The sequence below is a fragment of the Poecilia reticulata genome, chromosome 1 (assembly GCF_904066995.2).
Source record: "Poecilia reticulata chromosome 1, P_reticulata-male-v2, whole genome shotgun sequence".
Lineage (NCBI taxonomy): Eukaryota > Metazoa > Chordata > Actinopteri > Cyprinodontiformes > Poeciliidae > Poecilia > Poecilia reticulata.
Window position 1 is genome coordinate 28,296,860 of NC_088830.1, and position 25,220 is coordinate 28,322,079.

At 37.6% G+C, this 25,220-nt stretch overlaps 3 protein-coding genes across 8 annotated transcripts; 2 read left to right on the forward strand and 1 right to left on the reverse strand.

Annotated features, from left to right (window-relative positions):
* Positions 1–2,879: 2,879 nt before the first annotated feature.
* Positions 2,880–14,221, reverse strand: fbxo8 (F-box protein 8). Of its 2 annotated transcripts, XM_008419106.3 has the most exons (8): positions 13,997–14,221; positions 11,414–11,516; positions 10,883–10,966; positions 9,241–9,385; positions 9,017–9,143; positions 8,811–8,929; positions 8,132–8,328; positions 2,880–4,942 (listed from the first exon to the last, which is right to left on the reverse strand). In XM_008419106.3, the coding sequence occupies exons 2-8, from the start codon at positions 11,514–11,516 to the stop codon at positions 4,755–4,757; spliced, it is 963 nt and encodes a 320-aa protein (XP_008417328.1). In that variant the 5' UTR covers positions 13,997–14,221; the 3' UTR covers positions 2,880–4,754. The 2 variants fall into 2 exon arrangements, with proteins under 2 accessions (XP_008417328.1, XP_008417335.1); XM_008419113.3 differs by lacking the exons at positions 11,414–11,516; positions 13,997–14,221 and adding an exon at positions 11,084–11,227.
* Positions 14,222–14,427: 206 nt separating this feature from the next.
* cep44 (centrosomal protein 44) lies at positions 14,428–18,944 on the forward strand. 5 transcript variants are annotated; one of them, XM_017304385.2, is made up of 11 exons: positions 14,428–14,610; positions 15,002–15,099; positions 15,508–15,655; positions 15,875–16,012; positions 16,744–16,815; positions 16,887–17,069; positions 17,185–17,310; positions 17,433–17,531; positions 17,677–17,748; positions 18,394–18,428; positions 18,712–18,944. In XM_017304385.2, the coding sequence occupies exons 2-11, from the start codon at positions 15,008–15,010 to the stop codon at positions 18,794–18,796; spliced, it is 1,050 nt and encodes a 349-aa protein (XP_017159874.1). In that variant the 5' UTR covers positions 14,428–14,610; positions 15,002–15,007; the 3' UTR covers positions 18,797–18,944. The 5 variants fall into 5 exon arrangements, with proteins under 5 accessions (XP_017159874.1, XP_008417364.1, XP_008417356.1 ...); XM_008419142.2 differs by having other exon boundaries at positions 15,546–15,655; positions 18,391–18,428; XM_008419134.3 differs by having other exon boundaries at positions 14,428–14,605; positions 18,391–18,428.
* Positions 18,945–19,961: 1,017 nt separating this feature from the next.
* dctd (dCMP deaminase) lies at positions 19,962–24,921 on the forward strand. The gene is made up of 7 exons (XM_008419155.3): positions 19,962–20,133; positions 20,222–20,263; positions 20,861–20,960; positions 21,226–21,361; positions 21,640–21,756; positions 22,629–22,725; positions 24,270–24,921. Exons 2-7 carry the CDS (start codon positions 20,229–20,231, stop codon positions 24,418–24,420), a joined length of 636 nt encoding a protein of 211 aa, XP_008417377.1. The 5' UTR covers positions 19,962–20,133; positions 20,222–20,228; the 3' UTR covers positions 24,421–24,921.
* Positions 24,922–25,220: the final 299 nt, after the last annotated feature.

The following is a 25,220-nucleotide window of genomic DNA, read 5'->3' on the forward strand; positions in this document are numbered from 1 at the left end:
TTTTCACAGCAGCCTGAACGTTCAGTTTCCGATCATTTTACCCATCAAAACAATCAGACTTGTGTGACTTCTATATGTGGTACTAGACTGGATATGTGTATGATATTTTAAAAATTTTTAATGTAATTTTTTATGTAATTTATGTGAGATATGAATCATGATTCTACATCATAAAAAGTCAGACGCAATAAATCTGGACGTAAAACTCTAAACTTAAGAAAAAGTGAATGTAACTTATGCACATCTCATCACAATCACTCTTGGCTCTGACTGCACATCCAAACAGACTTTTCTACAGAAGCTGCAGTCAATGCTCCGCCAAATACCATCATAATAACTTCAAACGCCATTAATAATTACAAACGGATCGCTGCTGTGTGACGTCTACGTTTTTCTCCTGCGCATGCGGCTCACGTTGAACAACTATGCAAATAATAATAATAATAATAATAATAATAATAATAATATGAAATCAGATTTTAGCTAAAAATTGAGAGTTAAGAACTGAGTGGAATGGGGGAAGTATACACCATCAAGTGAAATGAGGATTGTGAAGAAACTCTGAGAAATGTTTATGGTCCAATAACAACCCCAAATGTGGAGCATGGGATGGAAAAGGAAACACCCTGTTTATTATTATTTATTTATTTGTTTTTACACTGCATTAATTTTACAGCAGGTAATTTCTCTGGTCATGAATGCCTAAACTGTTTAGTTTTGCATTAAGTATCTTAAATGAAAGTCAGTCTTGCTGGAGACCCTGTCGTACAGTAAATAGTGAATAAATAATTTTGCATCTAATGAAATAACTTATGTAAACAATGAGGACATGCAAATCTGTATACATGACACAATAAGACTTTTTAAAGTTTTAAGTCGTTCAATTCCAGAAGCATTTATCTGTATTTCAAAAATTTAGAATGTTGGTAGGTTATGTTTGGTTATGTACTGTATTTTTTAAAAAAGTTGCCTAACTTCTTTTGCATTGCGTAAAACAAGAAAAAATAAACAGAAAAATTGTTCATGCATACACACAAACACACACACACAGAGCAACAAAGGTCAAGTGTCAAAGGTCATATTGTGTCTGGAGAGGATTTAGTCTTTGCCTGTTTGATCTCAAGCATGGACACATCTTTGTGAACTTCTCCACTCACTTTCTCTGCACTTGCATCCATTTAAACTTAACAAAAACCAAGATACTTGTTTCCAAGCACACACATTCATGTTTCTGTTTTTCAAAAGAGCATCACATGAACTTTCTGGTCAAGCAACTCAAGCTATTTTATTTCAAATCCCACTGATGCGCCTATCCTTATATACCCTAAACAAAGCCTCTTATCTGGGCTTCTTAACCCACAGACAGTGAAGGTTTAGACTTGGGAAACATGGGCAGTTGACCAGAGAAACATCAGAATGGGGCAAACACAAGCAGTAGATTAAAAAAAAAAAATTTTATTACTCACTTCAGTGGTGCCAGAAGGAAATCTTGCTGTGATGGTGATGAGCAATTTGCAAAGAAAATGCACTTTGTGTGTCCATCATAAATCTGGCTGAATTATTTACTTTTTATCAGAAATAATGGAAGTAATTTAAATTGGCTCATTTTCTGGAATGGACCCATTTTATAGTTATAGTTCATATTATATATATACACACTGCTCAAAAAAATAAAGGGAACACTTAAACAACACAATATAACTCCCAAGTAAATCAAACTTCTGTGAAATCAAACTGTCCACTTAGGAAGCAACACTGATTGACAACGGGGACCCTCGTCGGGTCAATCAGTGTTGCTTCCTAAGTGGACAGTTTGATTTCACAGAAGTTTGATTTACTTGGGAGTTATATTGTGTTGTTTAAGTGTTCCCTTTATTTATATATATATATATATATATATATATATATATATATATATATATATATATATATATTTTAGAACAGAAGTCTATTATTAGCATGTTTATCCATTCCAGAACCAGGTTTGATTTTCATGTTGGAGACCAAGTGTCGTCCAGTTTCAATCATAGCTGCTGAATTAACAGGTTAAAATTGTTTCATTGTATAATTATATGAAGAAAGAATTCACAACGTGACATATTTAGATTTAGAATAATCTGTTAAGCCAACCAACATGCTTTTTCAGACTTGAAAGAAATACCATTTTGTAACGGCCCAGCCAAAGTCCGGCACCTTCAAGCATCTAGAAATTGTTCCAAAGGATGTACCAGGCTGGAGTAGCTCCTCAGTTTTTGACTTTCTCAACATGTAAGACAATAAAGGAGATTGTTCCAGGTCTGGCCTTGGAATACAAGAACAGGTGCGCCTCAACTCAGATCTGTCACTTATTAACCAATCAGAAGTTTTCAAAGCCATGACATCATCATCTGGGCTGTCTCTAACTATTTAGAGATAGTAATCATTCTGCATGCAAACATCTGATGTTGAAGACATCAATAATTAAATCCCTGACATATTCTCTCATCATTGTTTACAACATACAATGAGTATTATGGTCATACTAATAAAAAATACATAAAATCACAGGAATATTATTTATATCTATATAAATATTATTTATTGTTCAGAGGGCCTCTAATACTCTGTTGTAATTGTGGCATTTACCAAATAAAAACAAATTTGGTAATTCCAAAGGACCAGAAACAAGAGAAGTTTAGTCTGATTTAATTTCAGACAGTGAGAATAAAAAAAAAAAAAACATATATATATATATATATATATATATATATATATACACACACACACACACACACACACACACACACACACACACACGTATAGAACTAAACCTGTGAGGGTGTAAATCAATTTCCTTTAAAATGTTGATATTTCACAGACTTAAATAAAAGAACAAAATCTTCAAAGTTTCATTTTATTTAGTTTAGGTACATTTCCCCAGTCCAGCCTTTACAGACTCTTTCCATCTCACTTTACTGATCCGTCGTTCAGGCGCCTCACCTCATCCAACGACCCGACAAATGCAGGCCAGCAGGCTTTCACACTTTCCAAAATCCATTAAAAACAACCCAAACATGGACAAATGTAATCCACCACTTCAAATGATCCATATATTAGCATGAACACATTATTATTGATATAAATAAATAAAACTGTCTTCTTCTTTTTCCCACGTCATCAGCAAAGATTAACGCTTTTTTGGAACTTCAGCAGGGGTGATTTACTTTGATCAGACTTTCAGCTGAAGTTGTAGTGTTGGAAATAAAAAAAAATAAATCAAATTGTCAAGCAGGGATCATGGCGTTGTGGCAGGGACAGCTAAAACAACAGAATGACAATCATCTACATTTGTTGTGAATGGGACAAACACATGCAGACGCAAGAACAACGTGGATCCAACTCAGAAGACCAGAGTTTATCCAGTGAGCCAACGCTGTCGGATGGAGGGTCGATCAGCCACACTGGAACAATCAACGTGATCTCAACACTCTCAACATTAACGGTTCAATCCCTAAATGTGTGAAACTCTTCTCCTGCACGGCCAAAGAAGACTGAAACGTTGCTGTCGTTTTGGGATTTAAAATGATGGGTGTCATAAATTCACTTTGTAAAAAACTAGCAGAATTCACAAGGTGTTCTTAATTATTCTCGTCTTGATCAGAAGACGTGGATTCTTTAAAAGCAAACAGAACAGTGTTTGGTTCAGGAACTCAAGTCAGCAGGACAGACAGACCTCTCATCCGTCTGCTGCTCTAAACGTAATAAGTGCTGTTATCACTTATGCTGATGTCGCTAAATGTAGTGTTTTTTGTTCAGCTCAGCTTATTTTGATAGCAGACGACCTGAAGGCCCTATGAGAAGATTTAGTCAAATAAATCCTGTTGTAATTTCATTCCATTCAATCTGGCAGTCACTTTAACTAAATGCAGTCAAATTTACTGCATTAGTACTTCCAGCAGAGCAGCTTGGAAAAGGTTGTCAGACCATATCTAATCTTGAATGTGTGTTAAACTCTTGGCAGCAGGTAATGCTCCTTCTAATAGGATCTTCTCGTTTTGCACCTTACAGGGAGGTATTGCCAAAGCTTACGTGTGAAGAGTGAAATGCACAGCTCTGAATTGTTAGCTGAGCGTGTTTCCATAGCAAACCCGTTTAAAATGTCAGATGTTCAGGAAAATGTTAACACGAAGCTGAGCAGTCTACCTTCATCTAACTTTCAACTGAACCAAACGGATGTTTTAATTCACAACGTGTCAAGTCCGGCTTGCATCCCTCGAGGTTTCATTGTCGCCACGTGAGCAGTGTCAGAGAGAGATGTTTTAAACTTCGGTTTCATCGACAATAACGTGAGGCCAAGCTGAGGAGCGCGGAGCCGGTCGCGGCTGGTGGGACACCAGCAGACCGCGTCCCGGCAGCTGCAGGGGACGGAGGGCAGTGCTTTGTCTCGTCTTCATTCTTCCTCCTCCAATCCTCGTGTTTCAGTGCAAAAATCAGAGCTTCTGTAAAAACCCAGGTTTAGAGTTTGTGTTTTCAGGCAAACTCCACAAGCTTCACTTACACCTTTGATTAAGAACTACAAACTACTGATATTTGGTAGCAAAGTCTGTCTTCTCTTCCAGCCGGCTGGCATGACAGCCGTTCTATTGAAACGCAGGAGCAATAGGATGCTGTATTCCATCCAGGATTTGGAATCTGCTCAAATTAATTTCCTTGGTGTTCCATTATTGTAATGAAACCCGCGGCCCAGTCTCCGTCCCTCGGTGCAGCAGGTGAAGCTACGCGGCCACGTGTCCGATCAGGTATATGTTATCATACAGATGGCCGACGAAGTCCTCGGAGACGTTGTGAGCAGCTCGCCGAGTGTTCCTGATGAACTCCCGCTTTGACATTTTGTTTTTCACGTGCGGGCTGGTGAGGTCTATGGACAGCAGGATCAGACTGTAGCACAGCACGTACACAGCATCTGCAGGGAGCAAACAGACTGTGATCATCACCAAGAATAAAGAAGCTTGTTGTACATGCAGGCACTGTCTGGGCACACAGGGAGTCTTTGTGCAGCACTCGCAGGGATGTCAGTGCAAAAACACAAAGCAAGAAATAATAAGATCAAGAAATAGCAGCAATATTAAATATGTCTTACAGAGAAATGGGAAAATCATATAGTAAATGTGTAAAAAGCTTCTGAGCTTTAGTTTAATTGCTGTAGCCAAGTTTCCATCGACCATAAAATTGGGCAAAGTGGAATTATGAAAATAAATTCCTTGAATGGAAACACGGCAATTAAAAAAAACCACCTCACCCTTTTTTTGCGAGGGTGAGGTGGTTTTTCGGCTGTATCGAAATAATGATCCACAACTGGATGTTACTACCGGCGGGAACGACGAAGAAGATGACAGGAATGGCAGCAGGATGATTTTTTAAATGATTTATCACATGAACAAACTTATTGCATTTCTTATTTAACGGAAATACCACAATAGCAAAATTTTTTGTTTTTTTAGAATATTAGCAGAATATCAACAAAGTTTGCACACATTTGTAATGGAAACGCGGCTATTGATAAATGTAGAAATAACACATTTTTCTGAAAGATAAATTGTCCCAGAAGTTATCGATACGAGTGATAATATTGTTATCTTGAAACCATTTTCAGTAACATCATGATGCTAGTACAAAATCTCAACGTTTAATTTCTAACAAACATTTATTACTGAATTTGGAAGACGTGGTAAATATTTAAAATAAATAAAGAAAACAATCCAAACAACAAATAAAATTGATGCTGAAATCTGGTAACAAAAAAACGGGGCTAGTTGAGACCAAATCACCAGACTGAAGGATTTTATCATCCTGTCCTCAGTAGAAAGAGAGGAAATAAAAATAACAGTCATCCAGTGAAAATTATTGATATTGTTTTAATGTATCATGCATTTAATTGACTTATTGATTAATCACACAAGAGTGGCATTTGATCATTCCTCTCTACACAACCTGTCTAGATAGTAGTGGTGACTCTTTTTCAGTTTTCTGGCAGAACCTGACAGATTTTTATTTCAAACGTCCTCCTGTTTTTAAAAGTTGATGTCAGTCAGTCTGACAGCTTTCCAAGAACCTCTAGATGAGAAACAGGCCTGCAGAACCACAGATCATCCACTATGCTTAACACTGGGCATTAACTGCTTTTCCACACACAGCTCAAACTCACCTGGAGTTTTACTGGAAAGCTCAATCTGACCCAAACATGCAGCTTCCAGCACAGTTTAACCACCTTTACATGCTTATATCAGCGATAACAGGAAAGAAAAGGTTTTCTGTTTTGTACCATCGCTCTCAAATAACAGATTAGATAGAATCTAAAATATTTTTTTAGACTTGGAGACTCCAAGAAGCTCCTCTTTGCCACCGTCCTCCAACAGTTAAGTTCTGGTGGTTTTATTAACTCCTGTCCTCCTGCTTACAGCCTGTGGTGGCCAGAAGAAGAAGGTTCCTGTCCAACCTAGAAAGAACGCGTCTCTGTGTCACATCACATTTATACCCCGGGGGAACAGAACGTAATGGTTTAATGATCGTTCCAAGAAACTCTGGTCAACTTGGAAAGGAAAAGCATAAATTAAAAAAAAGCTTCAATGACTATCTGTGTTTGACTCAAAATTCTTCCCGCACTACATAAATGAACCTGAATCCTAAATTATTTTAGATTTTTTTTTTTTTTGCAAGGCGATGGTACTGAAATAAAAAGATGATTTTTTATTTCAAGGCTTTTTGCACATCTTTACCAGGGCAGCAAACCAATGCTCGTCTTTATGTGCAATTAAATTTTAAAAATGCTGACTGGCCCTCTTTTCACTCGTTCCTAGCCTGATCCTGCTATCTCAATTACTCATACAAGTATGTCCAAAGAGTTAAGGAGAACCAAATGAGGGATTGGGTTCTCTATGGTCCGATGGCTTTAGTAAAGTGGGTCGAGTCATGCCTCATTGACTAGACTGAAGCCAGGGATTACTTGAAGGTAAACCCTCATTTTCAGACTGCAGTGTTTCTGCAGTCTGTGCAGAAACATTGAAGGCAATGGTAGTTAGTTTGTCCCAAAGTGTACAAGTCAGACTATTTCTTCTTTAATCTTTATACCCCATCACTGAAAATGGAATATTTTTAATTTATCCATTTTCCAAATGAAAGCAGGAGTTTCTGGGAACAAAGTCCACCCTCAGGTGAAAATGAAGAAAAATTACATACATGGTGGTGCAATGGAAGAAACACAAGCTATAAACTATATCACTGATGCAGGAAATATTGTGGATGAAAATAAACAGGTAAAAACACAAAATCACATGAGAAACATCTGATTTCTCTGAAAAATTAGATGTTCAGCAGAGAACAGAAGTCAAAGCCAAATTTGATGTATACAACATTTTTAAAACAACTGAAAGTTACTTGATTGCGTTATAAAGTGGCAAAATCAAGTAACTGGAGAATACATAATACCATCGCCGCCTTTAAGCTCGACTGCAGCTGAATGTGGCTCTGGTGCTTTCAGTGGTTCGTATGACTAGAAAAGCCCGTGTTTGTAGAATTTTGTAGCACTTTGTAGAAGTTGCTGTTTGCTTCCACTAAAGCTGCAAGTCTTTGTAAGGCCTGCAGTTTTATTTGAAGCAAACAATATTTCTACAAAACTATTGACTCAGAGGACCTCAGTTCAAATGAACACCGTTTTATGGAGTCCTTTGTGTTGGTCCATCACATACAACCCCAATAAAACACATTGATGTTTGTGGTTGCAATATAATAAAACGCAACAAATCTCAGTGGTGTAAATACTCTATCAAAGTGCTGCAGTCATGAGTGCATTGAAGAGTTTTGTTTGTAAACTGATATCTGACGCTGCTGAGGCCACAGCTTCCAAAAGGAAACAGATCCACTTTTATTGTTGACAGAAAAAAAGCTCCTCTCTTTACTCTTACTGCTCCTTCTGCAGTTTGTTTGTAACTAAATATATGAAAAGCTGGTTAAAGCGTTAGGGAGATGTTGTTTAATAATAACAGTTAGACACATATTTAGATTCCTGGAGGCAAAATCAACAATTTTACGGAAAAAAAAAAAGAATAATTTCCTAAACATAATTAGTGTAGCACAAATGTGTGTATGTTCCTACCAGGGCTAAGGCCAAGGTCACGGACGAGGCCGGGGTTACAGGCGCAAAACCTGTGGCTGAACTTGGTGATGAGCGTTTCCAGATACTCTCCTCTCTCCTCGGGCGCGTGGATGTGCCGGAAAAACTCCCTCAGAGCATTAGGGAGGAACTGGTTGCTGAAGTTATGAAGGGTCACCAACTCGTCCAAGACATCCCGCCTGCACAGACAGAGGAATATTCCCGTGAATACTGACTAATATTAATACTGACTAATGCTTTCTGACAGTCGTGTCACATGAGTTGTACAAAAAGATTTTTCCAATACAGTGAAGAACTACCACTAAATTTAGCAACTGTTTATTTAATATTTCTGGTTTTGTCTATGTATCAAAGTCTAACAAATCAACTAAAGTTATAGATAACATCACTGTAGCTGTAATAATTAGTTTACTTACAAACAATTAGACTTTGAACATTTAGTCATAACTTTTTTTGCATAAATACTGAAAGTATGATATTTATACTCAACTTGATGTTACTGTGAGAATCTTATATAAGCTTATTCAGAATTTTTGCCAATGAACCTGAATTATGTGAACATACAGAAAATGTGTTTTTTTTTATGTGTGTGTGTGTGTGTGTGTGTGTGTGTGTGTGTGTGTGTGTGTGTGTGTGTGTGTGTGTGTGTGTGTTTCTCAACCTCTCATCCAGGTAAATCCGCAGCATCTTCCAATTGAGCCGTCTGGTGTAGAAAATGAACTTGGCCAGTTCTTTGGGATGATCCACTAGTATTCCTTTAGACATGAAGTAGCTGATGCCCTACATGAACACAAAGAGGACAAAGTGAAGAAAATACAAGTAGCTGAAGACACAGCATATGTTCGACCTGAGGTGTGTCTGACTGACCTCCTGTGGGTTGGCATTGAACGTCAAGCTGCCCTCGTCTAGTTGAAGGTAGAGTCTTCGGTATGAGAAGCCAGCAGGTAGTCTCTTGTTGTAGATAGAGCAGTGACCCCATGTGGACTTGCACAGCCTGATGGGATATTAAACAGAAGATTTAAAAAAAACAAAACAACAAAAATGTTAAAAAGTATTTTAATTAAAGTAGAAAAGAAAGAGAAGCGCCGTACCCCTGCCACAGATATTCATCATTTCCCAGGTCTTGCCAGACGCAGCCAGCCAGGCACAGATCAGTAGCATTCAGGTAGGAGAGGATGGTGATGCCTAGTTCAGGTGGAAGCATCTCCAGATCTATAAACCCATGCTGCTCTTTACCTACAACCCCCCCGCACCCCCAGAAAACAGAGGGGAAAATAGAAAACGTGTTTAGATCTAGGAAACTTTTCCCTGCTGCCAAAGTGTGGAAAATTCAAACTACCGTATACCTGGGTTTTATTTCAATATGCTGAACACGGCTGCTCTTATAATACCTATAAATGCAGAAGCTTTTCTCTGTAATAGATTTTTAAACAGTAGTGAGCCCTTTGGGGAAATGTGGGCTTGGAACAAACACTTAGGAGGGTTTGATGGGGTTTTTAAGAGCCATTTGTTTCACTATGGAGCAGCAGGATAACTGTATGGATCCTTTTTATTGCTCTGTGTATATATTGGATTTTGTCAAAAGAAGGAGGAACGCAAACAGAATCTTTTCATTAGTGTTTGTTTCTTTACAAATCCCAGCTCCTGTGAAGGGATGCCTGCGCCAGCGAGAAACAATGTTAGCGCGCCCCCTAGTGGCCACTGTGCCAAAAAACACCAGTGAAATGCGTCAAATCCGGCCCACCAGAAAATGTTCTGGCTCTCTAGAGTCTAGACTCTATAAACAGAACCTTCAAGAATACAGATGTGTGCTTAAATATTATTTCATCAATCAGATCAGCAATTGTATCTGTAGAATATCAAATTAAATCAAAGTGGAAAGATGTTTCATATTTATTTTCAAGTTCTCATCGCATCCAAAGACGGCTTTTTGTTCAAAGTTCAGTGGTTTGTTTAAACACACGTTTGATCTTAATGTGGCCCAAAATGAAAATGAGTATAACTCCATGTCAGAATTATTTGATGATCTAATCAGGATTAATCTGATTGGTCAGGACTGGGAATGTGAGCAGGATGTGATAATGTGTTAAACTTTAAAATCTTTTTCTTTCATTTCTGACATTTAACACAGTCATGCTTTCATTATGTTTTATTAATCCAAAAGACATAAAAATGACATCCTATGACTGTTTAGAGTTCTTAGCATCAGTAATTGTTCATTTGGAGCTTTATCGTTACAAACCCACATCACAGGCTTATTGTGGCTGGATTCTTTGACACCTTCCCTTTTTGGAAGTCTCCATAATATTTTCCCTCTACCCATCCCTCGTTTAATTTCCTTTTCAAACAAGATCAAACGACAAACACTAAAGAACTGCGAGTTAGCTGTACGACAGTGAAAACTTCCCAATGAGTTGATTCTTTTTTAAATTAGAATACATGATCGAGTCTGACATTGCAAACTTTTACAGAGACCAGTTCAACAACCTAGAGAAAACCTAAAGTTCATAAATTCTCAATTACAAATATTAACAATAAACAGACACTATTAGCTGGTTACTGATAGGTAATTTCATCAACACTGGTCTTCAAAGAATCCATAGTTTGATGTTATGTCAGTCCTTTGTATCTATAGCAACCCTCAAATCTTCTAGGAAGTTTAAACATTATTTAGTAGAGTGTTTAAGAGAGACTCAGAGTAAGTATAGCTTTCCTTTTGACATTTATTCATACCTCTGCGTGTCTTCAGCAGATGATAGATGTCAGGGCTGTAACAGTGCTGTGGTGCTCTTCTCTGGCAACCGCCTCCATCTCTCCCTAAAAAGGAAATGAATAGATAAATAATGAAATGCCAAATTTAAATACTAAATGGCATTTTTTACCCAAACTCTATAGCCATTAGTTTAATTCTATCTGGTTAACCACTAAACTCACATGGAAAGTTGAAGAGATTGTTCATTTGTCTGTAAGTGACCAAACTTCTAAAATCTCTCACTGTACACAAGCAGCGACAAGAGCAGCAAACAGTCCAATTCAATCTTACTAAACAACTGAGGCCAAGATAGAAGACAAAGACTGATTGTTCTCCATTGGCTTTCTTCAACTGAACTGTTTTAAACAAAACCAGAGCTCTGCCTTAAGAAATTAAATGGTTTTGATTCAATTTCATCTGTTTTGTTTCGAATACATTGTGTCTTTAAATGAATATTTACCCCACAGGTTGTATGTTAAATACCTGTGGTATAAGGAAAATGGTAGAAATACCTTGGTCTCGTCTGACTCCTCCGCTCTCAGTCAGTTGGTCGGCCAGCTCTTCCTGAAGCTGCTGCTGTTGTCTGGGAGGAAGCCTCCACAGTGCCTGACCCATCTGCAAACAGCACAGATGCACGTTGCAGTAAACAAAACCAACGTAACCTAGGGGATCACTCCAGACAACTGGTGGTAACTAATAAAAAAACGGAATATTACTGCCTTCTTCTTTGTCACTCTGCAGTAGTTTACCACACATCACCAGCATTGTAAATTATCAGAGCGTTTAGATAAACTGGAGTTATGTTACATTTTATTTGATCTTCCTTGAGATTTTGTTATGATAGTTCAGTTGTTGTTTTTTTATTGCGCAAAGTGTTAATATGCATATTCATCAGAAAGTTCAGATTAGCTACATTTATTTCTGTATAGCCAGCACACGCTACCGAGTCCATTTAAAATCAATCTATCAAGCTAAAAACTGCCAAAGACGGATGGACGTGTCTTGATATTTCAGTACAAGTTACCTCAAAATAAAAGCATGCAGCAATGCTTTGATTTACGTCAAGACAACTTAATAAGATAAAAATTGCTGCAAAGAGTATTGACTGTTAAAACTCTGCGCATCATCAGGGACTTCAAACTGTTAATGAACAAAGATGGAGATTCTATGGGACAGACAGAAGAAGAGTGCTACACAGTTCCTTCCTCTAAAGAATCATCCTTCCTTTGTTTGAGACATCTGGAAAAGGATTTCAGAAAGTGACTAATCTAAGTTTGGTGTCATGCTTGTGAGCTTTCTTGTCTCATCAGTGAAAAGTGAGATTAAAACCATCAATACCAACTTCTTTCAACAATTTATTCAATATCTGATAACACTCTGTGTATTTCCAAGCATGCAGGAGTTTGTTCCATGTGGCAAAAGTACTATCAAAGCTGCTCAAACACCACGATTTTAAATTTTGGAACAATTATCAGATCTTAACCCAATTAATAACATGTGAACAGGTTTAAAAAGTAGTTTATATTACATTAAGCATTGATATTATTACGTTCAAACTTAAAGCAAAGTGTTTAGTTTATGAAGCATGGGAACATTTGCGGCAAGCAAAAATATGTATTAAGCTGTTGAAATCTAATTTATTAACCATATGATAAACTTTCAGGTGAACGACAACATGGATTTTATAAAAAAAAAAAAAAAAAAACCCCACAACAAAATAACTTGACAAAAAAATTCCATCCATATAAGAAATGACAATCATATCCAGGCACAATACAACTGGCCCCTTTTAGTAAGAATATGGAATAAAAGATGATCTGCAGCATTTCAGATAAATTTAAATTGTTATGAAGAAAAATCAACACTGGTAAAATTTTACTCTAAACATCTCCCCAACTATTCAATTGCAGTTTAGTATACCAGATATACTACACAGTTAGGCTGACTTTATTTATACTGCCACCAGATTTAAAACTGTTTTAAAAAGCGGCGTTATTTTCAATGGCATGTCCAAATGCATGTATAATCTCATCATTAATCAGTCAAATCCTTTATTGTATTTTTCATTTTTTTTGACATACTTTTTCACGTGTCCTTTTGTTCACTTCAAATATTCTCAGTCGGCTTCTGCCCTCCATTAAAGAAATCATTACGTACAAACAGAAGAAACATGATCAACAACTAATTTTGCAAGGGGTAAGAGGAATAGAGAAAAAAGAAAAACTAGCTCCAAAGGGAAATTAAACAAACAAATAAAAATTGTGCCAACCTGTATACTGTGTTGAAACACTCTAAAAATGTTCAAGCCACAAATTATCATGAGGCACTGCCATAGCTTTGGGTCATATCTGAGTAAGAATACTCCTCATGATTGTTCACTGGTTAAACAAGTTTTGACAGTATTTGGGTCACTCGTGAAAAAAGCAGCACAGCCACAAAAAGCAGCCTCAGAACACGCAGACGTTTTTCCTTTACAACCACTTACTAATATTTTATCAATATGAATACATTTTGCGGGTTTCGTTTGCGACATCGGCAGAGTTGGTTGTCAACCCCTTCAATTTATAATTAATTCCTTAATTATGTCAACAAAGGAGAGAGTAGTCCTGCTTTTTCTTTTCCTGTATTCGGCACTTAATGAATAATATTCGATGACAACGCGATCTATTTAAGTGTGGCATGATGAGATGAGATGGCAGCTTTCTTAACACGCTGCCCTGTCCCGGTTTCCTTCTCGGTATCAGCTGTGTTGCATAAACAAATCCGCTGCACTGTTGTAAACATCAACGGTGGAACTTTCAGCAAGCAAGTTAGTATGACCTGTAGCCCCGCCTTCCCTTCACTGTCATTGGCCAAATATGTGACAGCAGCAGTTAAACGGGAATCTGATAGGTAGGTTTCGCTTTCCCTCAAAAGCTAACAGAAATCCCCATGCTAGCTTGCAAAGCTAGTTTAACTTGACAACAGAGAGCCATAATTTCTATTTTTTTCAGCAGTAGATTGTTAACGGACTCGTGTGTTGTTTGTTATACTAAATTACTGTTCTTACTTTATTATTTTGAGACAACCTCGTAAAAAAAACTCCTGTTACCTACCTGAGTTTAGGGATTCCTTTGACAACCTGACCTGCACACTAGGACAAGTGAAAATGCTGATTTCATGCATTCAAATGCAGCCCGTAGTCATCTCCCAAACAAATCCCACCACACACAGATAATCCGCTCTGATTCAGAAACCTCCTTCCATAGCGGGGTTCTTTGCTATTATCACAAAGCTATCATCTGTTTACAGCCTCCTCCTCCTCATACTGTCACTGCTGCCCCGCCCCTTCCTCCGCTGTCATCACAGAAGCAACGTTATCCGCAATGTTCGAAATAAATAATGTCTCTTATTTTTCTGGTTAAAAGCACAATATAAAGAGGGGGTATAAACACTACAACCGGGCATAAATAATTTTTTCTACATGCGTTTTAAAAAAACTCAGAAAGCAAGTCCGTGAAAGCTGCGTCATCGGTGTCAAAACGTCGTTTTACGTAGGGGGTACGTAAGCGTGGAGCAGCCAATCCCGCGTCGTGCCGTTGAACACCCGGCAGAAACAAAAGTACCAGAGGCAGAAATTTGTACTAGCTAGTAAAGTCGACATTTTACTAAGCGCACCAGCTAACTTGTTAAAACGTGTTCATTATTGTCCGCTACAGTTCGGGGTACGGTAAGTGGTTATTAATTTCTATGCAAAATCACGATACTTTTTTTTTCTTTTATTGACGACGGCCAAGATTTATCAGTTGGTTCAATAATTGTTCAAAGCCTGTTCATCTGGATTTGACACGGCACACATTTCATCTGCTTTAGCTCCCGATCTAAACTCATTACGTTCTAGAAAATACTGTTATTTTTGATTGGTGGAACCTTAATTTGATTTGTTAACGCCGAAAAGGGGCAATTTTAAGACTCTTAATCCTGGTGTTGTCTGACGTTGTCAGTCATAAATATTTCCCAAAACACTAAAAGTTGTAGCTAAACGCTGCACTTAGAGCATATAGTGCCTGCTGTGTTGTTGATGTTATAGATGAAAACGAAACTGTGTGTGTTTCCCGTAGGCTACAATGATTTCTGCAGGAAATGTCCAGAGTTGCCTCAGGAAATTGGAAGCTCTGCTGCGAGTGATTAAGTACCCATCAGATGTTGATTACAGTGGGTAAGCCTTCCCAAGTTTCCCATGACAAAAATGATTGTAAGCCATGGAATACTTTTTCATTGAAACCTGAGTGTTCTTGCTCAATGTGAAAAACTATAAGTTGTAGGATCTCGGGTCTGAAAAACTATATATTTCCAGACTTTATTTATTATCCCTTCATCTAATTGGGATAAGGAACTTAACAGAGTCAGAGAATGCTTTCCTTCATGGAAATCATTCATTATGCCCGGAAAGAAACTTTAATGATAACTTTTGCTATTACAGTTTTTGTTCTTATTGTTAAAATCATGCCAAAACATTAAACACTGTTGAGTTTTCTACAGTGCATTAAGTCGGTGTTTAAATCTAACCAGCTGACATAACAGTTACATTCGTCCTCAGTGTTGATGGTGTTTGTTTCTGCATCAGGCTTTCCAAAGGAGACCCCTCCTCTTTTCTGCCCATAGTGAGCTTCACCCTCACCACATTCTCTCCACCTTTTGCTGAGCAGCTTGTGGCAGCTGGACTGGAACTGTCCGGCAAAACCGACCTCAGATTCACTGACACGCTTTATAAGGTAACCCGGACCCATGCAGGGAGCAGAAAGAGAAAGATGCTGCGTAACAATCAGATTAAGATCTGCTGACTAAAGCAAACACAAGCTTCTGGCTGCATTGGACAGTTTTTGCCTCAGATATTTTTTGTCTCGATAAAAGTTTGGCACAAATTTATAGTGTCATTTTATTTAGTTCTACAAGTTTATAGTCATACACTTGTTTGCATGCTTTGCCTCCAGGTTCTTAGAGATATCTTCCACTATAAGCCCATACTGACCAAGGAGCAGTTCCTCCAGTGGGGGTTTTCTCAGAGGAAAATCTCCTTCATCTGTGACATCATTAATCTGGTTCTGCAGAGACACAAGCAGCTCCACAAGGTAACACATTTAGAAGGAACGTCTGAGAAACGGATCATTGGGGACAGATTTAAATCCAGTTATTGAATAACAACTTAAAATTTTACAGTAACTCAGATTAAACTGATTCAGTACAGACATGACAGTTTTTCACAAAAACAAAAAAAAAATCAACATTTGTGTACTAGGTCATAATATTATGTAATTAAGATCAGCAGAACTAGCTGTGTTTTTGTTTACCATATAATTGTAAAATTTGACATTTTGTAAATAAAATTGCTAAATGTGGCAATTAAAAAAAAACAAAACTCTGATAAGTTTTTGCGGTGGGATGTTTTTTTTTTTTTTTTGGCCGTATCCAAATTGGTTCACTTTGAAAAATTGCGATGGAAAAAAAGATGACTGGAAGTAGTTGGAGGATTACAGCACAGCCTGACTTAAAGTGGACAAACTTATTCACCTGGATTTTCTCTCTTTTCCAATGGAAACACTGCAATTGTTTTTTTGACATTAGCAGAATATTGACAAAGACACATTTGTAACTCAAATGCAGCTACTATGTAGCATTTAGAAAAAAGACACAGATGAAATGATATAAAGTTAAAACGTTACATTAGTCAGCTGCTCAACAAAAACATACACCTTATGCTTCCAAAAGTTTTAACCATGAGGAAATAAATGTATGATAACTATAGACAGTTCCATATTATAATTTCAGATTATTTGAAGTATGTGTGGTTTTTTTTTTGTAGCCCAAAGTGAGATATCCTACTAAACACAACATCAGAAAGAAAAGTCATCCGACACCCACTGATGCAGATGCTGTAAGTCTAATGCTGAGATTTATTCCACCAGGACTTGATATGTTTTTTAACAAAGTTCCATTTTGTTTTAGGTGTCCAAAAATCCCTTTGTGGAAGATCACAGAAGAAACCCTTTCCATTTCGCTTATCCAGCCAAAAGAGACACTTTTCCTGCTGATGATGAAGGTTCTACCCATCACTCTGAAATATCCCCGTCTAGTTCATCTGAAATCCCAACTCCAGATGAAGAGGAGCCAAAGGAGAGCTTTTTATTTGTAAGTGTAATGAAAAAGTAGATTAGTTGATGGTTTGTTCGTATTTATTGAACAATTTTACGTTGAACACACTTTTTTTATTTTTTTTTATTAGTCATTTCTTTCTGTCTTTCAGTCATCGAAGGTAGAGGGAAGACTCTCGGCTTTGGAGGATAATATCGACACCCTTATGTCTGCGTTCAACAAGCTGAATATTCTGGAAAAACGACTCGAGGAACTTGAGCTCAAAAATGAAAACAAGGTTTGTAAAATATTAAACTTTTTAAAATCTTAACTTATTAGTTGATTTTCAAAAAAAAAATATCTAATAGCATTTCCTCACCATCAATGGTTAAAAAGTGTGATATTCTCTTTCATTTTCAGAATGATGAGGAAGTTGTTATGGTACCCAAAGAAAGTTGGGAAAACCTGGTGAGCAGAGTGGTGTTACTGGAAGCTAAGCTGGAGCTAAGGGATACTCAGGTTGGGCATCAAACTGGAACAATTTAATTCACTGATGTTGAGTCTTTGTCTGTAAAAGAGACAAAATGTAAGGTTGATTGGAAATATCTAAAACCACGTATTTTCACTGCATATGAATACTTTTTTTCCTCCTTTCTTTTCGTAGCTTAATGCTTCGTCCCCAGCAGAGCCACTCACCTCCTCCCATTGCTCACTTTCAGCTGTCGATTCCTCACAGGTGAGAACAATTTCTTACCCCTGAGTATCTATCAGGCAGTCACACTCGAATCAGCGTGTTTCACAGACAGGTGTGTATGTTTAGCAAGACAATTTGCAATTAGTTCATTGGAGGTCGGGCACCCACACCAAGGAGGGGACCTCTTGAAATAAATTACATGTATATAGTTAAGCCCAAAATTACCCATACACCTGGCAGATCTTTATTTAAAGTTATTTTTTTTCATTCAACCAAGAAAATTGTTTCTGATAGGAAATCAGGCAGGCATCTCTAAAGCATAAATTTTTTTTAAGCTTTTAAAAAATATTGTTTTTATTTGTATTTTAATAAAAATTGGACAGATAAAATGTACACCCCTCTCTGAAATCAGTAGACAAAGCTTTATGGATGTTAGAGCAATCTTTGTCATCTTTTCATGTCACCTTTGTTATCATGCATCAGGGCAGATTTATGTGTATTTTTCCAAATTGCCACCAGGGGCGCTATTGGCACGATTTTATTTTTCTCTCATTTTTAGCTGTTACATTTTTATAAAACGGCTAATAACTTTTTATATTGCATTTTATGAGTATCATTAGTAGAGAAAACACACTGACTTTATTTTGAGAAAAAAACCCGATGCTGTTTTTCTTGTTTGTCCAGAAGGAGCTAAAGGAAAGTCTGCAGAGGATTACTAACATGTAAGTTTTCCTTTATGTCATAACTGTTCATAAGATGCCATTTAGCTCCCCATTCTGTTCAATTAGATATTAAAGCAGTAGAAAGCATGTTTTGTTTCTGTTTAATGTTATGAACAGGAGTTTAACATGCCAAAGTTACTCTCGGTTTTGGATTCTCTAATAGAAAGATCAGTTGTATTTAAACCCTCAGACCTTTATTCTTTTATAGCCCTATTTCTCAACATTAGGGTTGTTAAGCTGGTGTTTTATTTTACCTTTTTGTGTGCTTTTTTTTTTTTTTTAGGATGAAGGAAACTTCTAGTCTGCTGAAGAACAAGGAGTCCTGCAGCATCCTGCATCTAAATTCTGACAGTGGAGTCACGTCTTAGCTCTTAATGTTATAGTAAATGGACACTTTTCTGTCTTTTTTTAAAGTTTATTGAGTATATATATGTATGTATCCCCAATGATCCCTTTTATCAATGCATTAAATTTACTACCAGATAACATTTTGACATTAAATTGTTTGTTTTTAAATGGTTGTGAATGTAATTTTTTACCACAATGTAGTGTTTATTCATTCTCTCCTGTATTATTGTCAAGCCAAAAAAAACAACAACAAACTGTCCAGTTGGGACACATGCTGACCTGTCCCCACGTCTAAAACTGTCAACAATGGGCACATGACTATCACAATCGGACTCCAGAGTAATAAAAGTGGTCTGGTATGATACATTGTTATAGATGCACTTTGCAGCTCCCATGTTTCAACTACTGGGACTGGAAGAATTTCCTGCTAACATTTTTGCTATGCGACAGCAGAACAAGTCTTTGGGGATCTAGAGGAATTCATGCCTAGATGGGATGTTTTACAAGCAAAAGCGAAATCAACACACTATTCAGCAGGAGGCCATCTTGTTGTCCTGAGTCTAGTTTATGTTGGAACAAAAAGAGTCTGGAAAACTTACAGCAAAGACACAAGCTGCCATTGTGGCATGACTTTGCATTTCTAATCATTTAAGAAGATACTTTACTAAAAGCAAAGTGGAAGTTAAATTCCTTGTGTGCACAAAACACAAAAGTTATAGGTCTGATTTTGAATTATTGTTAAACAGCGTTTTAACTAAAACTCTGAGGTTTAAGCCCGAAGTCCTAAAAGGGGTGCGGGTTTTAATGTTTTTATCTTTAAATCTCTTTCTCACCGTTTATTCAATGTCACATGCTGTTTTTATTTTAATCATGTAAAGCACTTTGAAATGCCTTGCTGCTGAAATGTGCTATACAAATAAAATTTGATTGATTGATTGGTGGTATAACTGTCACTAACCTTTAGGTTTTGTTGAAATTGTTAGAATTTTATTCAGTTGAACAACTTAGAACTGCTGCTTCTTAACTTCCTTCCTTTTTGAGAAATTATACATCGCACAAACAGGTAAGGCTGGTCTGAAATTATTTCGTTGTATTTGTAAATTGCATCCAACAGGTGGCGATAAAGAGATGGGCGTGAATTACAAGATTGGAAGTTTTTACGCCCCTGAGCAGGTCTAACAGGGTAATCTATAAATATGAAATAACACAAGACCCATTCTTTAAGTATCAGCAGTGAAGTCAGTCTGGTCTGCAATACCATATTTTTCATCACATGTACAAATCAGAGTTTTTTTAGTGAAAGGACAGAAGTTGTTGCTTCACCTGTCAGATTACGCATCGGGCTCTTTAACCCACGGTAAAAGCGGGAATTCTTTCCCCTTTCAGAGTAACCGGGTTCTGTTGGTGTTTGTTTTCGCTGCTCAAACTTTGCTTCCTGTCTTCAGTGCAACTATGGAAGAAAACAAGTTGCCGGACCTGTTGAATGGGTAAAACCTCGCTTATATTACAAATGACTAACATGTCCGAAGAGTCAGATAATAACTTGAATGTTTCGTCGTATGCGGTTTGTTTTGTCTCAATCTCCAGCCTGAGAATGTTCGTCAGCATGTCTGTCACATGTATCACACACAAAAGTTTGTTACGTTAAGATGGACCGTGAACAGTTGATATATTAGAAATAAGTTTCATGCCAGTCCTATGTATGAGTTTTTGAGTGAAGGAATTTTGTCTCTCCAGCTCAAAGATTTTGTTTGGTGTTTTTCCTCAAGCAAAATTTGACTCAGTCTTATCCAACTCGCAACGTTTTAAAGGTTAACTTGGATAATTACGAGCTGTATTAAGAACTGATGATGATTAGCACGATCACCAGGTTTTAATCCCAAAATCACGAGGCTTTAAATTTGAGTTTTCTGACCTGGAAATTCTGATTTCAGAGCAAGAAATGAAATTTATTAAGTTAAGTCTTCATCCTCCACATTTCCTATGTCAACGATTACTCAGAAGTCAGGACAATGAATTCAGCTAAACTTTTCTTTTCTCCATAATTCATTATTAAACTGTATTCTGTCTTTGTGTGTCTGCAGTGGCGCGACCCGGAAAAGGGATGATTACCTGGAGTGGCCAGAGTATTTCATGGCTGTGGCCTTTCTGTCAGCACAAAGGAGCAAAGACCCAAACTCACAGGTGAATGGATGGAATAAAGATACTTTGGCTAGGGTTGACAGTTGCATTTTTATTAACTACTTAACATATTTAGATATTTTAACGATTTGATGGAGTGTTTTCTGTATAATGTGTGTCAAGTTGAACGTGTGTGTGTGTGTGTGTGTGTGTGTGTGTGTGTGTGTGTGTGTGTGTGTGTGTGTGTGTGTGTGTGTGTGTGTGTGTGTGTGTGTGTGTGTGGTAAATAACTGATGTTTTTGGACCCTCTCTCTCTCTCTCCCGGCAGGTGGGTGCATGCATAGTGAATCAGGAGAATAAGATTGTTGGCATTGGTTACAACGGCATGCCCAATGGTTGTGATGACGACCTGTTGCCCTGGTCGCGTTCTGCTGATGACCGCCTCAACACCAAATACCCTTATGGTAGGAACTCATCGCCATATGCAGATCAATGTGTTTCAGATCAAAATTTGGAAAAATTTTGAATAAGAGTGCCTTTTTTTCCATATGTTTTAAAAACCTGACATGGAGATTCTACAGGTTTATTTAAATGTTTTGGATTGTGAAATTGTTAAAAGAGTAATTTGTGGATGCACACTATTTTGGGGTTAACATAGATATTGCTCGTTGTTTTTTGTAATGTAATATAGTTAAAATGGATGTAAAGTAACCCGCCTCATATTGTCTGTTTGGTCCCACAGTGTGCCATGCAGAGCTGAACGCCATCATGAACAAGAACAGCGCTGATGTGAAGGGATGCACAATGTATGTGGCTTTGTTCCCATGCAATGAGTGTGCTAAACTCATCATCCAAGCAGGTGAGTGTTGGGACCACACAGCTAAAATAAGCTCATTATTAGGACGCCTCATAAGAGCCTTTTATTGTTATTCATTTCTCATTTTTACTTTTGGGGTTTAAAGAGGAAATTTCACTTCATAGTGTTTGTTGATTGTAGGACTGGAACGAAAGATTATTTTAATAATTGATTGTTCTCACAATTAATCAGATAAAAAAAATGGACTCCTTGCAGATTTTCCATTTAACCTTTATACACTGTTGGATATATATTAAAAATGCAGATCAACAAATAATTCTGTGCCTTTCTTAAATAAGACAAATCTTATTACCTAAAATTTAATAACGCAGCTTTCCTTTAGTGAATTTGATGAGCTGGGGGTAAAACATATTTTTGACAAAGGTGTTTTTGTCTTAAATTAGCAAAATATACTTATATTTTCTGCAGTTTTGGCTTAATTACTGCTCTGAAAATGTTGGTTTTCAGTAAATGATTTTTCTTTAAGTCTGCATGCTCCAGTTACTAATAATTGATTAGTAAATTAGTTGATCATTTCAATAATCGAATAATCCGATTAATTGTTTCAGCTCTAGTTGATTGCTGTAAAACCTTCAGGTGTTTTCAGACTAAAGCTTCTTTCATATCTGCTGTATAACCTCTGATTGGTTCCTGTGGAAATCTGGCCACGTATCAGTCCATCCTGTCTGTTTGGAAAATACTCTTTGAAATTTATGACTTATAAACTAACAAAAACTCTTCAGCAGGGCAACAACTTAAATCTGCAAAGTTGCACCTCAGCTGTAAATCTGATCTGGGTTGAACGTCGTGTAACTGATGCATCTACATGTTTAATAGCTAAAATCAGTTCTGTGTCTCTGCTGCTCTCCATCCAGGACTTAAAGAAGTTGTGTATCTTTCGGACAAATACCATGATACACCTGAGATGGTTGCTTCCAGAAGGCTGCTCAGCATGGCTGGAGTACAGTTCAGGTAGATCACAACGCTGTTGGCTTCCTGCTTTATTTATTCATCCATGTGTGATGGGGGGGAAATTGAGCTCAACCAGGTGTTTCTGGAGGTTTAGTAGGTCGAGCTCCTGGTTTAGAAAAGTCTAGAGACCAGTATTAATCAGTTTTTAAAAAGAAAATGTATTTGACTTTTATTAAAAAGCCTTCTTCGATGTCCAATGCTGATTTTTAAAAAAAATTTCTTTCCATTTTTTCTGTCTGAAAAGTTGCTGCATATAGTGGCAAAGTTGCTAAGTTGGCAACAGTGGGGCGACTGTTTTTAACCATGCATGTGCATAAGTGACCTGGTGGACAGGTCTGTCTGTCACTGACCGACCGACCCACCCACCCACATGTAATAGTGGCTGATTTTCAGACCTTTGGTTTATGATGATCACCAACAATTAAGGAAATCGGGGCAGAAATGTGTGTGGGGCTGCACAGTGGCGCAGTTGGTAGAGCTGTTGCCTTGCAGCAAGAAGGTTCTGGGTTCAATTCCCGGCCCCAGTCTTTCTGCATGGAGTTTGCATGTTCTCCCTGTGCATGGTGGGTTTTCTCTGGGTACTCCGGTTTCCTCCCACAGTCCAAAAACATGACTGTCAGGTTAATTTGCCTCTCCAAATTGCCCCTAGGTGTGAGTGTGTGTGTGCATGGTTGTGTGTCCTGTGTGTCTCTGTGTTGCCCTGCGACAGACTGGCGACCTGTCCAGGGTGACCCCGCCTCTCGCCCAGAATGTTAGCTTGAGAAGAACCAGCAACCCTCCCGACCCCACTAAGGGACAAGGGTGTCAAGAAAATGGATGGATGGGGCATAAATGTAAAACATAGACAAAATAGTAACTATTAGTTTCTTACAACTTGGATGTAAACAAAAGTTAACTTAATCTGATCCTACAAAAAGTGGTAAAAATAACATCTCCACCCTCCCACCGATGTGTTCTTAATTGATAAGAGGGTTTAATAGTTCCCAAAATAATCACATCATTTCCAAATATTTTAATTATTTACAGACTTAAGTTCCAAACTAGTTTAAGTTTATTCTAAATGCACTACAAAAACACAAAAGTGTTTAGTTTCTAGTCCAAATATCTTAGTTTTGTCTTATTTGCTAACTTACAAGTAGCTTTTCAGTGAGATATAGGATCTCGTTTTAAGTAAATAACTTCACTCATAATATTGGAAAAATGTCTTGTTGTAAGTGAAATAATCAGGAAGTTATGTAGGTTTTTGTCCAATCTGGCCTCCAGATCTGTGCAGATATTTGATTTCAGATTTTTAAAAAAATATATATTAGTCTTTTATTAGATCGGAGAAGTTTCTCTCTCTCTCTCTCTCTGGAAGCTGCTCAGCTCTCGTTGACAGAGCGACGACTCGACTGAACCGATTCCATCGTGAGACGGGGGCCATGGCAGGAAATGTGATTGGAAAGGATTGACCTTTACCCTCTCGACAAGCCCTGCCAGTGTTGTGTGCATCATCAACTCGTCTGTGTGATTTGACCTTCAGTTTTTCCTCCGTGTTTTGACAGGCAGTTCAAGCCCAAGAGGTCTGAGATTGTTATTGATTTTAATTCCATTAACCACCGGGGAAACGCTGGACTCTGCCACCAGCGAGGGGAGCAGCTGAGCCAAGCAGACGGAGAAAGACCGGATTCTGCCGCCGTTTCCATGAACTCCTGAACACGCTGGTGTTCAGCAGGGAAGTAGTTTAATCCTCACAGTTTGGAAAATGGAATTCAGCATTTTATTTAGCGTGAGCATTGTGTTTGATTTTTTATTTTTTTCGTGTACATTTGAAGCTTCACTGTAGCTTTATATTTTTATTGGTTGTAAATACTCTTAGTGCTGGATATCATTGCTACTGTGCATCACTCTGGATTGTTACGGATGTGGAAATCCCCCTGTGGTTTTTACCACCATTTTATTACAGTTTGCTTACATTTTAGACCCGACATGCTAAGAAGAGGCTTGTTTAAAAACACACACACACACACAAAACTATGTGAGCTAATGACTTTCTTTTGTTACGCTGACAGTCATTGACAGCTAATCGGATGCACACCATTGAATTAGTATTCTTATTAATGAGGAGGGAAGGCAGATGTTTACACCGTCCCTCCTTCTACTGTGGCAGCCATCTGTGCCTCCCAGTGCAATAAAAGTGAGATGACAAAAGCTTAATGATTTTTTAAATTCTTTTAAAAGCATGTTCACAGTTTGCATAATTCCATAGATGATTGAACAAAAAGCTGTTTGTTTTTAAAGACGACTTACAATTAGCACAACTCCCCACCTGGCTACATGTGGTTTTACTGGGATGTCGGAATGACTAACCTCTCTGCATACCTGGTGATGTATGATCATATTCAATATTGATAAAATGTATTAGGGTTGGTGTATGGGGGAATTTTCCTGCCATAATTTTTAGTTTGGAAGCAGGGTTTCATGTCTTTAGTTCTCAAAAACTTGTGCTTACATTT

Excerpts from the sequence above, each read along its gene's own strand:
- fbxo8 (XM_008419106.3), bottom strand. The coding sequence starts at position 11,516 with ATGGGTCAGGCACTGTGGAGGCTTCCTCCCAGACAACAGCAGCAGCTT. Across the intron at positions 10,967-11,413 it reads AGGAGTCAGACGAGACCAAG|GGAGAGATGGAGGCGGTTGC; the intron begins GTATTTCTACCA and ends TTTCCTTTTTAG. Across the intron at positions 8,329-8,810 it reads CGGATTTACCTGGATGAGAG|GCGGGATGTCTTGGACGAGT; the intron begins GTTGAGAAACAC and ends CTGTCTGTGCAG.
- cep44 (XM_008419134.3), top strand. The coding sequence starts at position 15,008 with ATGATTTCTGCAGGAAATGTCCAGAGTTGCCTCAGGAAATTGGAAGCT. Across the intron at positions 16,013-16,743 it reads GACACAAGCAGCTCCACAAG|CCCAAAGTGAGATATCCTAC; the intron begins GTAACACATTTA and ends TTTTTTTTGTAG. Across the intron at positions 17,311-17,432 it reads AGCTCAAAAATGAAAACAAG|AATGATGAGGAAGTTGTTAT; the intron begins GTTTGTAAAATA and ends TTTCATTTTCAG.
- dctd (XM_008419155.3), top strand. The coding sequence starts at position 20,229 with ATGGAAGAAAACAAGTTGCCGGACCTGTTGAATGG. Across the intron at positions 20,961-21,225 it reads GCAAAGACCCAAACTCACAG|GTGGGTGCATGCATAGTGAA; the intron begins GTGAATGGATGG and ends CTCTCCCGGCAG. Across the intron at positions 21,362-21,639 it reads CAACACCAAATACCCTTATG|TGTGCCATGCAGAGCTGAAC; the intron begins GTAGGAACTCAT and ends TTGGTCCCACAG.